The sequence below is a fragment of the Bipolaris sorokiniana genome, assembly GCF_000338995.1.
Source record: "Bipolaris sorokiniana ND90Pr unplaced genomic scaffold COCSAscaffold_4, whole genome shotgun sequence".
Classification (NCBI taxonomy): Eukaryota; Fungi; Ascomycota; class Dothideomycetes; order Pleosporales; family Pleosporaceae; genus Bipolaris; species Bipolaris sorokiniana.
This window is the reverse complement of record NW_006911898.1, coordinates 2,241,655-2,254,689: the sequence shown is the minus strand read 5'-3', so window position 1 is coordinate 2,254,689 and position 13,035 is coordinate 2,241,655. Positions and strand designations below refer to the sequence as shown.

The following is a 13,035-nucleotide window of genomic DNA, read 5'->3' as shown; positions in this document are numbered from 1 at the left end:
ATTACATCATTCGTGCATATGCGTCATTTAGGGGCCTTGTATCGTTGGACAGCCTTGTTGGCTAGCCTCGTCGCTTGTGCTTATTTGCAAGGCAGCCGCCGCCACCTTTCACTCCTTTCGTCCATAGTCCTCCACAAATGTCGGTTTTATCTTGGCCCCGCTGCTGCAGCCAATCGATGCAACGTCTTGCATAGAGATGAGGGTTCGTCCGTGGTGCGGCGGGACGCATATGCCGTCCACGGCGTTCAGCCTTGTTGAATATTGTGTTTTAAATATAGATCGTGATCGAAGTAGCCTGAAGTCATGGTGCACCTAGAGATTTCTGCCTCAGCCTGGTTGAACGCATGACCACTTTGCCATCATGTATGAAAATTTGCACGTAATTCTATGGTTTCAGGCTCTAACATGTGCCACCAGACTCACCATGGAAGATCTTACCACGGATTTCGCGAAGGAGGTAGCAGACTCATTCTGTAAAATCGACGACAACATGGATTTCATGCCTGAGGACAAGTTGAATGACTTTGTCACACGATCGAGGGTGGAGTCAGTTCTAGATCTAGCTGAGTTCGACAGCTCCAAGAGCAGAGACGATATTGTGGATTTTGTTATAACAAAAGCCCCACGACTATTTCTTATAATTCTTCTGATGGAAAATGGAGACCTCGAGCACCAATTAAGATGCTGTAAAGATCAAGGTCTTGACGACTGCTCACTCCCCATTGTTTTCAACAAGGATGGAGTTGGTGAGAGCCTGCAAGGACCTTCAGATGGTCGACGATACACGTGGCTTCGAGGACCTAAACGAAACCAACGGAGGCTCTTTCTCGACTACCAGTGGAGCTTGACCATACCTGTTTTTGGGGCCAAGGAAAAGTTTCGCTTTGAGTTGGCTCCGCCACAACGGTTACCGTTCCTGGAAGAGGCCTCGGGACCAGAGGCTAATGGTTTCTTTGGCGAAGTGTCGCGGGCGGTGATTCACGCAAGCCACATTGTGGGCCATCCAGAACTTCCAAAAATCTCATGGACATCGAAGAAATCGGATCAGAAAGTGGAGATTCCGGCGTACGAGATCGCAATCAAGAGGTTGAAGAGAAGTGAACAAGTACCTGAGGTACAATGGGAGCAACTGGTCAACAAGGAGAGGGAAAACTTGAACCGAGCACGAGAACTAGAATCGCCCCATCTGATTAAGCCTATTGCCGCGTATGAGCGCAAGCCAGATCGTTGTTTTATCTTTCGCTGGGCTGACGGCGGTAATCTTGGTGATTATTGGAGAGAAAATGAAGCGGAGGCTCGTCAGCGAGAAAGTGTATTGTGGCTGCTTGGACAGTTCGTCGGTATTTGCTCAGCTCTGCAAGTACTTCATGGCCGGAATGTACGACATGGAGACCTGAAACCAGAGAACATGCTTCTATTCAAGCGTGGATATGACAGAGGATGCCTACAGATAGCGGATCTTGGTCTCACTACCTTTTACGAAAAAGGAGAGCACACGAATGTCCGCGTAGGTAAGGATACGAAGACTCCATCAGGTACTAGACGTTATAAACCCCCAGAGGTTGACGAGCTGCGTGGCGAAGGACAACCTCGCTCCCGTCAATATGACGTCTGGAGTTTTGGCTGTATTCTACTCGAGCTTCTCGTGTGGCTTGTTTGCGGCTATAGCGCCCTCGAGAAGTTCAGGAAGGGTACCTCCGAATATTTTTGGCGGGGACCGCAAGCTGATGGTAAACCTTACAAAGTCCACAAGTATGTTTTTTTGGTTATGGCATGGTTGGACGGACAGTTGGAAGCTGGCTCAGCCTACAAAAATATACTCAAGCTTATACAGGAAAAGCTACTCGTAGTTCCCGTGTCTTCGAACTACGAGAAAGCGAGTATACCAGGCTACCGTCATAAAGCCAGCGAGGTTCATCCAACCTTACGAGATATCTATGAGCGGAGTCGGTACCAAGAAGGGTATCTCAAGATGCCAAAATTGACGTATCCTTCTTTTGGCCAAGTCAAGGACATTGCCAAAATCGGAGGAAAGCTTGCGCCACCGAAACAAAAAGACCCTCCGAATCTGATTTCCGAACTAAAACCAGCCCCGAGCCCGGCCGAGGAATTGCCCCCTGAGCAGCCTACGGAAGAGTTGACGCATGGTATTCCACAGATGATAGTTCAAGCACCCACCTTTCATGAAAATCTAAACACTTTGAGCAGTCAGATATCGAGGATATCAGACCATCGAGAAGTATGTTAGATTCATTGAACATGCCATATCGATCGATGTTTGAAGCTGATCAGACCAATAGTATGTAAGCTGTTCACATTTAAGCTAGGATACCAGCTAATAGAGCATTCTTCTTGCGCGAAGAATGTAGGTAGCCACTCTCCCGATTCTATCCAAGCTCACTAACGCAGTAATACGATGTGTTAATAGTTAGTAAGTACACGGCTTTCTGGTGTATGACCTTGCTGATCAACATTCCGCAGTTTGTAGGTGCACCTTTTATAGCAATGAAAGCTATAGTAGTGATTGAATTATACAGCAATCAAGCAAGCTCAATGACGGCTGGACTTCAGTTCCAGATAATGACTTTGCTACAGATTTCTTCGAAAACATTGGGTGGGATCTGGTCAGACTCATGCCACGTGGGATTACCACGAGGCTGTGTGGTTCGTGCAATTCGAGCAACTCAGAGTCCATATTCGACAAGTTCTGCGACGTTGCAGTTCTGCAAGGAAAAGCTCGAAATTGCGATCTGTGCAGCCTTCTTCAAGACGCATTAGAATATAAAGGCATCAAGGCACCCATAACTGTTGAGCTACGTCAGAATGCTGCTCATGTGGGACTAAAAGATGGCCCCAATCTTTTGTCACTTTATTGTGAGCCAGGTAGAGTTACGCCCCAGGATTCGTAGGATGAAAAGTGCTGATGACCATGAAGATCCAAAACTAGAGCTCCCAGATGGCGCACATTTCGGCTTGCCAATCCTTTTCGATCAAGCCTCTCCCGAATTTTTCACTCTCCTTAAGGAATGGATCCGGGTGTGCGACTCGGACCATGACACGTGCTATCGCAAAGGGAAAGATGTACAGAGTAAGCCAACACGGCTAATTGAGATAGGCCAGCGGATCCGTCTTCTAGAGACGGAAAACATCCACTCTTGCCAATATGTCGCACTCAGTCACTGCTGGGGACCTTTGAAAGAGAACGAGAAATTCTGCACATACAAGCGTAACATCGAACAGCTGAAGACGGGCATCGCTTTTGAGGCTCTGCCACCTACCTTCCAGGACGCTGTAACCGTGGCTCGTGGTTTGGGGATTGGCTACATTTGGATTGACTCATTATGCATCATCCAAGATGATGAAGATGACTGGCAGCGTGAGTCAGCTAAGATGGAGCTCGTGTTTAGCATGTCGTACTGCACCATTGGCGCGAGTTCGGCAAAGTCTTCGCTAGACGGCTTTTTGCATGAGCGAACACCGCGAACTGTCATCAAGCTGCCTGCAACAAGTACCAAAGCCACTTATGCTTGTGTAGACATTGATGACTTTCACGCCGATGTAGAACTCAGCGCGCTCAACAGCCGGGGCTGGGTACTGCAGGAGAGAGCATTGTCTCGCCGGACCATATTTTTTACTTCGACGCAGGTCTATTGGGAGTGCGGAGCCGGGATTTATTGCGAGACGCTCGCTCGCCTTGAGAAGTAAGTTTGCCTTGGCTTAGCCAAACAGTTCGCCTCTTACGAGCTGACGCTGCCATAGTTCTAAAGTTGCTCTTCTGGGCGATGCAAACTTTCCCAACGCTGCTGTTGCTCATTACCGGGACGGTAGACAACTGCTCATTCAAGATCTCTACGAACGATACTCAGGTCTAGCATTTACTAAGCCTGCAGACCGGTCAGTTGCCATTCTGGGCTTGCAAGAAAGACTCGCTCGGACTTTCGGGACCAGGGCTGCCTATGGCCTTTTCGAGGAATATTTCGCCCGAGGGCTACTCTGGAAACGTCGCGATCTAACACGTATGAAGCGAATTAGCCAGCCACCCGGTCGTCGTGTACCGTCGTGGTCATCTCTCTCGAAAGAGGGTGGCATCCAATACATGGACGCCACGACTGAATTGAGATTCAGGGAAGTTGATTGGGCGGTAGATGATTTCAAGAACCCTTTCTCGGTGGTTGGTGGTATTGAGTCCGCTTCATTTTTGGGCTTCGCAAGGAAGATTAAATCGTCCAAGTACGACATGTTGGTTAATATTGCGTTCGACGACAGTGAAGAGTTCGCCGTCGAAGAGCTGAGGTGCGTAGTTATTGGGAAGGACAAGATGGGAGACTGCAAATTCGACTTGAAGCGCCACGTCCTAGTTATTCACCAAAGCCGTAACGCGTCGAGAGATTCCATCTACGAAAGAGTTGGGGTGGCATCACTTGAGCCTGCAGTGATCGCAAGTGAAGGGTCGTGGGTAACTATCTGCTGATGGTCCCTGTACTCACATTTATAGAAAATTGAATGATTTGGTAGACAGTTAGTCCATTGTCTCTTTAACTATAGATAGAATTTGAAAAACCTGTGCTGAAATTTGAGATTCCACTCATGAGTATCAAGTTGCGCGCTTTCGATCAAATCAATTCCAACCCCTTGATGAGTGATACAGACTCCGAAAAATACTTTTCGGAGCCATGACTTTGTCGTTGCTAGAACTGCTACTTGAGTCCTCCCTATAATGGTTGATGCTATCCGAATAGCCTCCTCCCTAAAAAGTTCCTGTCGATCACCACTTTGAGATTCTTTCACTGCTTAATTTCTTCTCTGCCAGCTTGATATCTTGGAGTCTTTCCTGATATGTTTTGGGCCCTATTGTGTGTTCCATCGAGTCTTCTTCGTCACCGGACCCTGGGTCGCGATTCTGCTCCTTCCCATTAGCAGCAGCCTACTCCGATCGAATCGCTCGACTCACGTCATCGCTCCCACGACGTCTCCTATCGACATAGATGATGTATACATTCTTTCGCAATGATATTCTGAACCGTTCTTTACCGACTGCATCTGAGAGCTGTCTTGAAAGATCCTTGGGGTGAATGCGATCGCTATGTTCGGTCCAGACAGAAAAGTTGGCCTCCTCTCTCACCAAAGTTAAAAAAACGTTGCTCATTATATTCAGATCCGTGAAGACATGAGATCAATGATGGCGAGATGGGGTCCTTTTACCACAAAATTTGCCTGAGTCTGGATCACGCCAAATGTCGTGGGCTGGAAATATCACCTGGCACCCGCACACTTCGGCCGACATTTCCTTATAATAACTAGAAGAACTGCGCGGGGTCCCATTAGTCACATCCAACTGGGCTGAGTGCTTTGGCGCCAGCTGACACCGGAGATGGGGGTGTGCCACGTCCAGGCGCCGCTATATTGGAGGCGCAGCAACTGCCTACCAACCGTCCAGTCTCAATCTCGTTCCAGCGCTACTATGTCATTGCCCAGTTTAGTGCTAGGACCTAGCACATCGAGAACACAGACAAGAAATGACTCTCTATCGTCCTACCACATGATTTCCTGGCAGAATGACTCCATATCTGCCTCCTTTCTCAGGGGTAGGGAATCAATTCCTCCGATGTTGTCATCAATCTAGTCAGCTCGGAGCAACAATACTAGGGGCGGTTTATCGTGCACCGTCGCCTTACTTACGGAGGGCTCAAACTCGAGTGCACAAGAAAGAAGGCAACCCTACACGAAATCTTCGCCCTGAATAGCCTGTCAAACCTGATGCTTCAGCCTGCCGCAAATCAGGGAAGGAGGGTCGACGATCGCTAACACCATCCCCACAAATCCTAAGCCACTTCCACGGAGCACACCATGTGGATGCCACACAACAATCGCCCCAGGCTTCGAAGACATCGGCCACAGCCACGGATTTTCCATGCGCCACTTGTGATTTTCAAACTGACAATCCGACGGAAACAATAGTGGAGGCAGTGCGGTCTCGGGACTCGAGGTTCCCGCCAAATGTAGCTTAGGCAGTTGCATGCGCCACCACCACCTGAGCGTATTCTGGCCCCAGGGCTGCCTTGCCTAAAGCAGGAGATTAGGCTTGCCCACAGACCTACCGTTCTGCGCACATGCAGCTAGGAATCAGAAAGCTTAGCTGCTCTCTATTGGTTCTGATTCCACTAAGGATAGGTTCACGGGCCTTAAGACGTTCCCCAGGCCCCAACAGTTTCGTCTCACGAACGATCACTCGATTAAGTTGCTCTCATAATCCCATAATCCCTATTGCTCATTGTAATCGTTTCTACTTACTATTACTTCCGAACGAAAAAACTACAAAAAACTGCTTTTGCCCCGCTCTTGGCTTTTCCTGTACGCTAATCGCCCAAGGACGGATCCATTGGGGGCTTCACTTCAGGTGAACCTTTATTGGGTGAGCATGGATCAGATCAACCACACAAGGGACTTTTTGCCTACTCCAGAAAACTCACCTGAACCTTCACGGTCACGTGCGCAGCGCCAAATCCCCGGCCCGATCTCAACGCGATTCAACTACGATGTTGAAGGGTTTCCTGGTGGGCCTAATATAACTGTCAAAGAAGACAATGGTTATCTACGGCCCATCAATGACAAAGATTTTAGGAAAAGCCCTAGCAGTGACGCATCTACTGTGCACAGAGTTGAAGACCTTGGTTTCAGTGCAGCCGCCGCGACATTCGACTTCGAATCGGTGAAGGAAGATGGTCTCTGCGCCCTTAGACGGCTTCATGAAGAGCGTGAAACCCTTTTTAATACCTTAAATTCACCAAAGACAGCACGGTTTGAATCGACCCTTAGAGAAAGGTTTGAGAAGAGTTTGGAAGTCAGCAAACCAGCGGCGGGCGAATATCTGCCTCTCGATATGTTTAGAAACATATTCAACTCTGCATCCATAATGCTACTTTTGCAAGAGAGGTTCCCGTCTGCTTCGGAATGTGAGTTGTTGGACAAGTTCCAGGATATCATCAGCCCGAACCCAAAGAAGACTCGAACGCGGATTCTGGGCGTCCTTGTAGCTATGGAGCGGCTTCTTCATCTTGAAGAGTTCATCAAGGGAGATATATGGGATAGCGACTTACCGTTCAAAGAATCAAGGGAGTTTACTCCTAATTCCAAGTCCAGTATACTTTATGGATGGAACCGAAACGATCGCGTGCTATTCTATGAGAACCAGAGGGTCTTCTTTGTTCCTTTTTTCGATATTCACGAGAATGGGCTGTGCTCTTATGAGCTCGACCGCGGGACAAGGCTTCCCTGGGTCTCTATAGAACCCAAGTCAAGTGGTGGCACTGGACTAGTTCACCAAATTGAGATTCACCCTAGTCATCACAACTTCTCCAAACCTTGGGTATAATATTACGAATCCTACCAACCATAAGTAGCTGACCTCATCAGTCTACCGATAACCCAAAGTTTGCACTGAAGGAGATCGATGCGTCCGAGCAGCGTGCATATAGGAAAGAGCTCCACGCGCTGGAGAAGACGTGCGCACACGCACAAACGGAAAACCATTTGATCAAACTTCTGCTTACTTTCCAACATGGTAATACCTATTATTTGCTCTTTGAATGGGCAAATGGGAATCTTCAACAATTTTGGGACACAAATCCACGCATTGAGTCTACCCTTTCAAATGAGTTATGGGCAGCTCAGCAATGCTTTGGCCTGGTCAGAGCAGTCAGTCGAATTCACGGGCTTAGTTCGTGGCATGAGCTGAGGAGGAAAAGGAAGAGGTCAAATTCCATCGCATCTCAGAATGAATACGAATCGGAATGGGGAAGGCATGGCGACATCAAGCCTGAAAACATACTGTGGTTCGAAGAACACGGGACTTGCCGGAGACACCTCGTAATCTCCGACCTAGGGCTTGCGCGATACCACACCGAATTCTCAAAATCTCTGGTTCCTCGAGCACTGATTGATGGTATAACGTGGGGCTACCGGGCACCTGAGGTAGACTTCAGGGAACCGATATCCGCAAAGTACGATATTTTCTCACTGGGTTGCGTATTTCTCGAGTTCTGCGTTTGGTATTTGCGGGGGTCGCAGGACGTGGGAATATTTGGTCTCGAGCGAGAGGACGAAGATGAGCCTGAATTTGATGATGTAAGAAAAGATCAATTCTTTTGCATGAAAGGCGACAGCAACACCATCAAGGATGCATGTTTGAAGGAATGCGTACAAAAGGCATGATCCTTACTCAAGACCAAGTACTTTCATCATACTGACAACGATATAGCGATTGTCCCAACTGAAAGGAGGGACAAATTTTACGAAGGGACTGGCTAGTGTGATTGAGGAAAGAATGCTCCGCTGCAATCCATCAGAACGATCGAAGATTGATCTCATACGCGTCGATCTCCAGCACCTTGTTAAAACACTGAAAAGGGCACTTATTGATGAGCAAAATTCGCAGGACTGGGCTCAATTATCTACCAATTCAAATCTATCTACGCTGTTGGATACAAACAACAGATTGAGCAGATACTCTTCGCATTTGACACTCGACAGCCGAGAAGAGACTTCATCGATGGAAGGACGCGATACCAATGGGGCCAGATCATCCAGATCTGAGCAAGCACGGCCCGAGAACTATGAGCACGACGATAGTCACAGCGACTATGATGATATGCCCATCGAGCCTATAATCACCGCTGCGGAGTCAGCTGTAAAACGCAAGTTGCTACAGGCGGAGGTTCAGGAAATATCGGTGACTCCATCATCACACTCCATTGCTGAGCCGCATACCACACCCGAACCTACAGAACCTCCTACTAAACAGAAACAATCGATAGATTTCGGAGATGGCAAGGTTGAACCAAACAGGCGATCAACAACGACAAGGTTCAGGCATGCCAGAACCAGGTCAAAAAAGTGGGTCCGAGAAACTTGGAGCGATGTCAGGGGTGTTTGGAAGTGAAAGTGCTGTGGTTAGTATTACCCTGAATTGACCTGAACCATTTCAAAGCATGCCTCTAGGCGTGAGTACGCGGCTTCTCGGATTGCGGCCTGTATTTTGATTAATGCCGTCGGGTTCTGAGGACAGATTCCTGGAAAGAAAGCTCCTAATGGCTGCTTTAAGGCATCGAGCGCCACTAGGTGAGTGGCAAAACACGTGGTTCTTAGACGGCCTGGGGCACGCCTGCAGATCCCTGAATTGAGATTCTTTTAGCTAGCCAAATTGAGAGCGACGCACTGATATTGTTAATTCTAGGTCTAGACCACTAACGATTTTGGCTCGACAGCTTCTCTAGTCCTTGACGCAACGTTTCCTTATTTGTTTTTCGCACACTCAGCTGTTTCCTCCCCACTAGTCATGATATAGAGGTACCGAAGCACTAACGCAGCTTGTGGCTAACCTCCACCTACATACGTAGGCGTTTGCCCCTGAGCCGCGTGTACGCCACCCCAGCCTCGCTCGCCCTAGATTCAGGAACCGACTGCTCATTTGTCTGCATTCAGCCTTTGGCTTCCCTTTCCAGTTAGCGAATTCATTCGACATCGCGTAAATCTTGATCGCATGATGCCTACCGATATGCATGTCATGCACATGTGGTTATTGCGCGGTAAGCCGATGCACCTGGTCCTGGATCAGATTCGGATCTGGATCAGTCTAGAACAGAGATGTGGCTTCAGCTGCAGTTCATGGTCATTGTTTGCTTCTACTGAGGCGTTTACTAGCTTGTCTTGGCTACCTACTTGAGTAGCCCAAGTAGGACTGTATGTCGATGATACAAAAGAGCAGGTGTTACCACCTGGTCTGCTCCAGATTAATCCACAGGCTCTACAAATTCCAACACTTGTCTTTCGTTACGCATGCTCATCATGAGACATAATTCGTTCGCTTCATTCCTCTTGCTGGCTCCTGTGGCCACCATCGCAGCAACTTTGCATCGGAGAGAGCTCTCTCCTGCTACGGAATTAAGCGGGAGCTGGACATACTCTGGTTGTTACGTCGATTCCGTCGCGGCACGATCACTCAACTCTGCATCCCAAGGAGATGGCACTAGCATGAGCGCTCAGGCCTGCACTGCCTTTTGTGGTGCACGTGGTTACCCTGTAGCTGGCGTAGAGTACAGCTCAGAATGCGTAAGCGTCCAAACATTCATTGATCACGTGAAGCTATCAAGCTTACCAAATGAATAGTGGTGTGGTACTGCTCTTCCGTCGCAGGTTGCAACCGACCCTACTACATGCAACATGCCTTGTTCGGGTGACGCCACCCAAGTATGTGGCGGTCCAGATAGACTGACTGTATACTCGCGACCTGCATTTACACGAACTAAGCCAAACCCAACTGGCTGGCAGTCACTCGGATGCTACACCGATAACGTTGATGCTCGTACCCTTTCAGATATGCATGCAGCTGGCGACCAGGTGACGATTGAGCTGTGTGCTGCTGCTTGTACTGGGTCGAAATATTTTGGTGTGGAGTATGCTAGTGAGTATTCGTGATTATTTGGCGTAACTATAATTGACCACTTATAGGCGAATGCTTCTGTGGCGACAGTATCTTGAATGGAGGCACGAGTGCGTCAGATGGATGCAACATGCCTTGCAGAGGTGATACAAGTGAATTTTGTGGAGGCTCTAACCGTTTGAACTTGTATCAAGCTGTTCTATCTCAGCCCTCTCCAGAGCCTTCACCAAGCCCATCGCCCAGCCCATCGCCCAGCCCATCGCCCAGCCCATCGCCCAGCCCATCGCCAGAGCCTGTTTGCGCACCCATGATTCCGACCGGTGGACAAATCATTAACGGTGGTTTCGAACTCGGCCCAACCTGGACACGCAGCTCATCTAGCAATGCAATCTCAAAGGAAGTCTATGGCCTAGCATATGAAGGCTGCTACTCAGAACTCCTTTCACCCATATCCTCTGCGGGCACGACTCGGGCGGTTGCTATAGTATCCAACGCGGCCATTACCCCAGGCACCACGCACACCCTTTCCTTCTACCTTGGACGTCGCAGCAGCTCAGCGGCTAATAATGCTGTAGTTAACATGAGGATAAGTGTTCCAGCGGGTGTATCATGGACACAGTCATTCCAGGCGTGTACGGGCGCTGCATGCGATCTTGTGGGTACAGGAGGCACAATTTGGAGGAGGTATCAGGCCTCAATCAACTTCCTTGCTGGTCAGCGCCTACCGCTTACCATTACTACGAGTTGGTCTGGCGCAACTAAAATTGACGGTACTGATGATGTGTTGATTGATGGTATCTTTATCACCTAGTTTGTATATTCTACTACCCAAGTAATTAGAGGTGTAAAAGCTCTACACTTCCTTGCGATTAAATCTACTATATTAATCATACAGAATATCTCAAAAAAAAGAGAAAGCAATCTTACTGATTGCCCTCTATCCCTTAGATTGCTAATATCGTCGTTCGCAGGCTACGCTAGTAGCAATATTCCAAAGAACTGAAGAACTAATCCAAGGACGATTCACATTTTTGTCAAGCGTGACTTTGTGTACTCTACTAGCTTGTCAATACGCCATCGGAGCCAATAACTGAAATCCAGTACACCGCATAGTTTCCTTGGAGGTAGCGTCTTATCTATATAGATTGAAGATGTGGCAGGATGATTGTAATATGGCTTACAAAAGCTCAGCAACCACCCACTAATGTACACTGTTCAAAGCTTCACACAAGATGATTTCGGTTCGATCGTTAAGTCCCCCACATGCGCATTGATCAGGACCTTCGATACTGCTGTATATATTGTGGTGTGGTATCACATGAATGTCGCGACCATGTTCTCTGGCACAGTTTTACCGATCACATCTTTCACCCACACTCTCAACAAGGACATGCCCCTGAAGCAGCATACTTCACGACAACTATACTCAGAAGCTATGCGGGTAGTATCGGCTTGGGGCTGCTTGCCTGCTTGCCTGCACTTTTCTCTTTTTATTCATCTCTAGTACCATCGGCTTAGAGTTCTACCCTGAGCTTTGTATTCTATACAAAAAAAGGCTGTTTTCACGGCAGTCCCTAATAGGTGACGTCGTATCGCTACTATAGACGTCGTCTCATGCACTCAACTTTCAAACTCAGTGGAATTAGGAGGACGGTTCTTGGGAGAGGCATTCTAATGTAGTTGAAGCCTTCTCGTTGATTCTACCCACAAGAACGATACCAGTAGGCGTTCCAAAGTAGAGAATAGTATCAGCGGAAAGGAATGCCTATTCCAACAAGATGGTCTCGAATGGATAGCTATTGACGTCAGATGCCTCTCCATACATAACTCCGTACACATATGCATCGCATACGAGATGGTAGATAGCGTGCCAGCGATAATTAGCAATTGGACCTCGTAAAACAAAAGGAACTGGGGCTCCAGAGACGAGGCATACTCGGTCGCCTTTTCTGATGTTCCCGTTTGCCATGCCAAGACGGCCCTCTTGCGTCGTGAACAGCCTTCTTGAACGGCCAATTCCGGACCGATGCATTTGCGCATAGAACTTCTTGATGTTGTTATCTTCTCGAGATTGAGAAGGAAATTCTACAGCGCCTTTGGATTCCTGGAAAGCCTTTAATACAGCAGCTTTCATCTCGTCAGACAAGCTATTGATATTACTAAAACTTCCAGCAGTTACGGTTTCAAAGCATATCGTAGAGACTGCTTTCGAGACTAGGTGAAGGTTCTGCCGTTTTAGCATCTCAATTCCTTCATTTACCATATCGTATTGGCACTTCAGAACTGCCTGCTGATCGAGAAAGGGAGATTCCATAGAACAGAGTCCAGGCCTGGACATCTCTTCAATAGTATCTATGAAAGCCGTCTTAAGAAAAAGGCTCAAATTGCCTGGGGAACTTCCATATAATAATTGTGGATTTTCTCTAGATTCTGAGGCTGCTTCTGAGATGTCTTTTGGCGAGGTAGCCTTGAAGTCATTACGCAGGGTGAATGGCTGGGCGAAGAAGGTGCATGAAAAGTCCGGAACCCAGGTAGGGACCGAGGCAAACATTACTGGTCCATCGATTCTTGGATTAGCGAGTCCGGCATAACCTAGA

General features: G+C 48.1%; 4 protein-coding genes across 4 annotated transcripts; 3 read left to right on the top strand and 1 right to left on the bottom strand.

The window, feature by feature from the left end:
* Positions 1-649: 649 nt before the first annotated feature.
* Positions 650-4,471, top strand: COCSADRAFT_85124 (uncharacterized protein; the record flags this gene model as incomplete). Its single annotated transcript, XM_007700039.1, has 4 exons — positions 650-2,136; positions 2,546-2,888; positions 2,950-3,701; positions 3,760-4,471. The coding sequence occupies 4 exons, from the start codon at positions 650-652 to the stop codon at positions 4,469-4,471; spliced, it is 3,294 nt and encodes a 1,097-aa protein (XP_007698229.1).
* A 1,713-nt stretch (positions 4,472-6,184) lies between these two features.
* Positions 6,185-9,297, top strand: COCSADRAFT_303133 (uncharacterized protein). The gene is made up of 4 exons (XM_007700038.1): positions 6,185-7,366; positions 7,414-8,205; positions 8,258-9,117; positions 9,233-9,297. Exons 1-3 carry the CDS (start codon positions 6,419-6,421, stop codon positions 8,936-8,938), a joined length of 2,421 nt encoding a protein of 806 aa, XP_007698228.1. The 5' UTR covers positions 6,185-6,418; the 3' UTR covers positions 8,939-9,117; positions 9,233-9,297.
* A 498-nt stretch (positions 9,298-9,795) lies between these two features.
* On the top strand, positions 9,796-11,340 carry COCSADRAFT_113755 (uncharacterized protein). Its single transcript, XM_007700037.1, has 3 exons — positions 9,796-10,107; positions 10,165-10,459; positions 10,507-11,340. The coding sequence occupies exons 1-3, from the start codon at positions 9,835-9,837 to the stop codon at positions 11,247-11,249; spliced, it is 1,311 nt and encodes a 436-aa protein (XP_007698227.1). The 5' UTR covers positions 9,796-9,834; the 3' UTR covers positions 11,250-11,340.
* Positions 11,341-11,876: 536 nt separating this feature from the next.
* On the bottom strand, positions 11,877-12,809 carry COCSADRAFT_35323 (uncharacterized protein). The gene has a single exon (XM_007699443.1). The coding sequence runs from the start codon at positions 12,774-12,776 to the stop codon at positions 12,204-12,206; it is 573 nt and encodes a 190-aa protein (XP_007697633.1). The 5' UTR covers positions 12,777-12,809; the 3' UTR covers positions 11,877-12,203.
* Positions 12,810-13,035: the final 226 nt, after the last annotated feature.

Bases quoted from the DNA above. Each gene is read 5' to 3' on its own strand.
- COCSADRAFT_303133 (XM_007700038.1), top strand. From the start codon at position 6,419: ATGGATCAGATCAACCACACAAGGGACTTTTTGCCTACTCCAGAAAAC. The intron at 7,367-7,413 runs GTATAATATTAC...TGACCTCATCAG, and splicing joins ACAACTTCTCCAAACCTTGG to TCTACCGATAACCCAAAGTT. The intron at 8,206-8,257 runs GCATGATCCTTA...ACAACGATATAG, and splicing joins TGAAGGAATGCGTACAAAAG to CGATTGTCCCAACTGAAAGG.
- COCSADRAFT_113755 (XM_007700037.1), top strand. From the start codon at position 9,835: ATGCTCATCATGAGACATAATTCGTTCGCTTCATTCCTCTTGCTGGCT. The intron at 10,108-10,164 runs GTAAGCGTCCAA...CCAAATGAATAG, and splicing joins TAGAGTACAGCTCAGAATGC to TGGTGTGGTACTGCTCTTCC. The intron at 10,460-10,506 runs GTGAGTATTCGT...GACCACTTATAG, and splicing joins TTTTGGTGTGGAGTATGCTA to GCGAATGCTTCTGTGGCGAC.
- COCSADRAFT_35323 (XM_007699443.1), bottom strand. From the start codon at position 12,776: ATGTCCAGGCCTGGACTCTGTTCTATGGAATCTCCCTTTCTCGATCAG.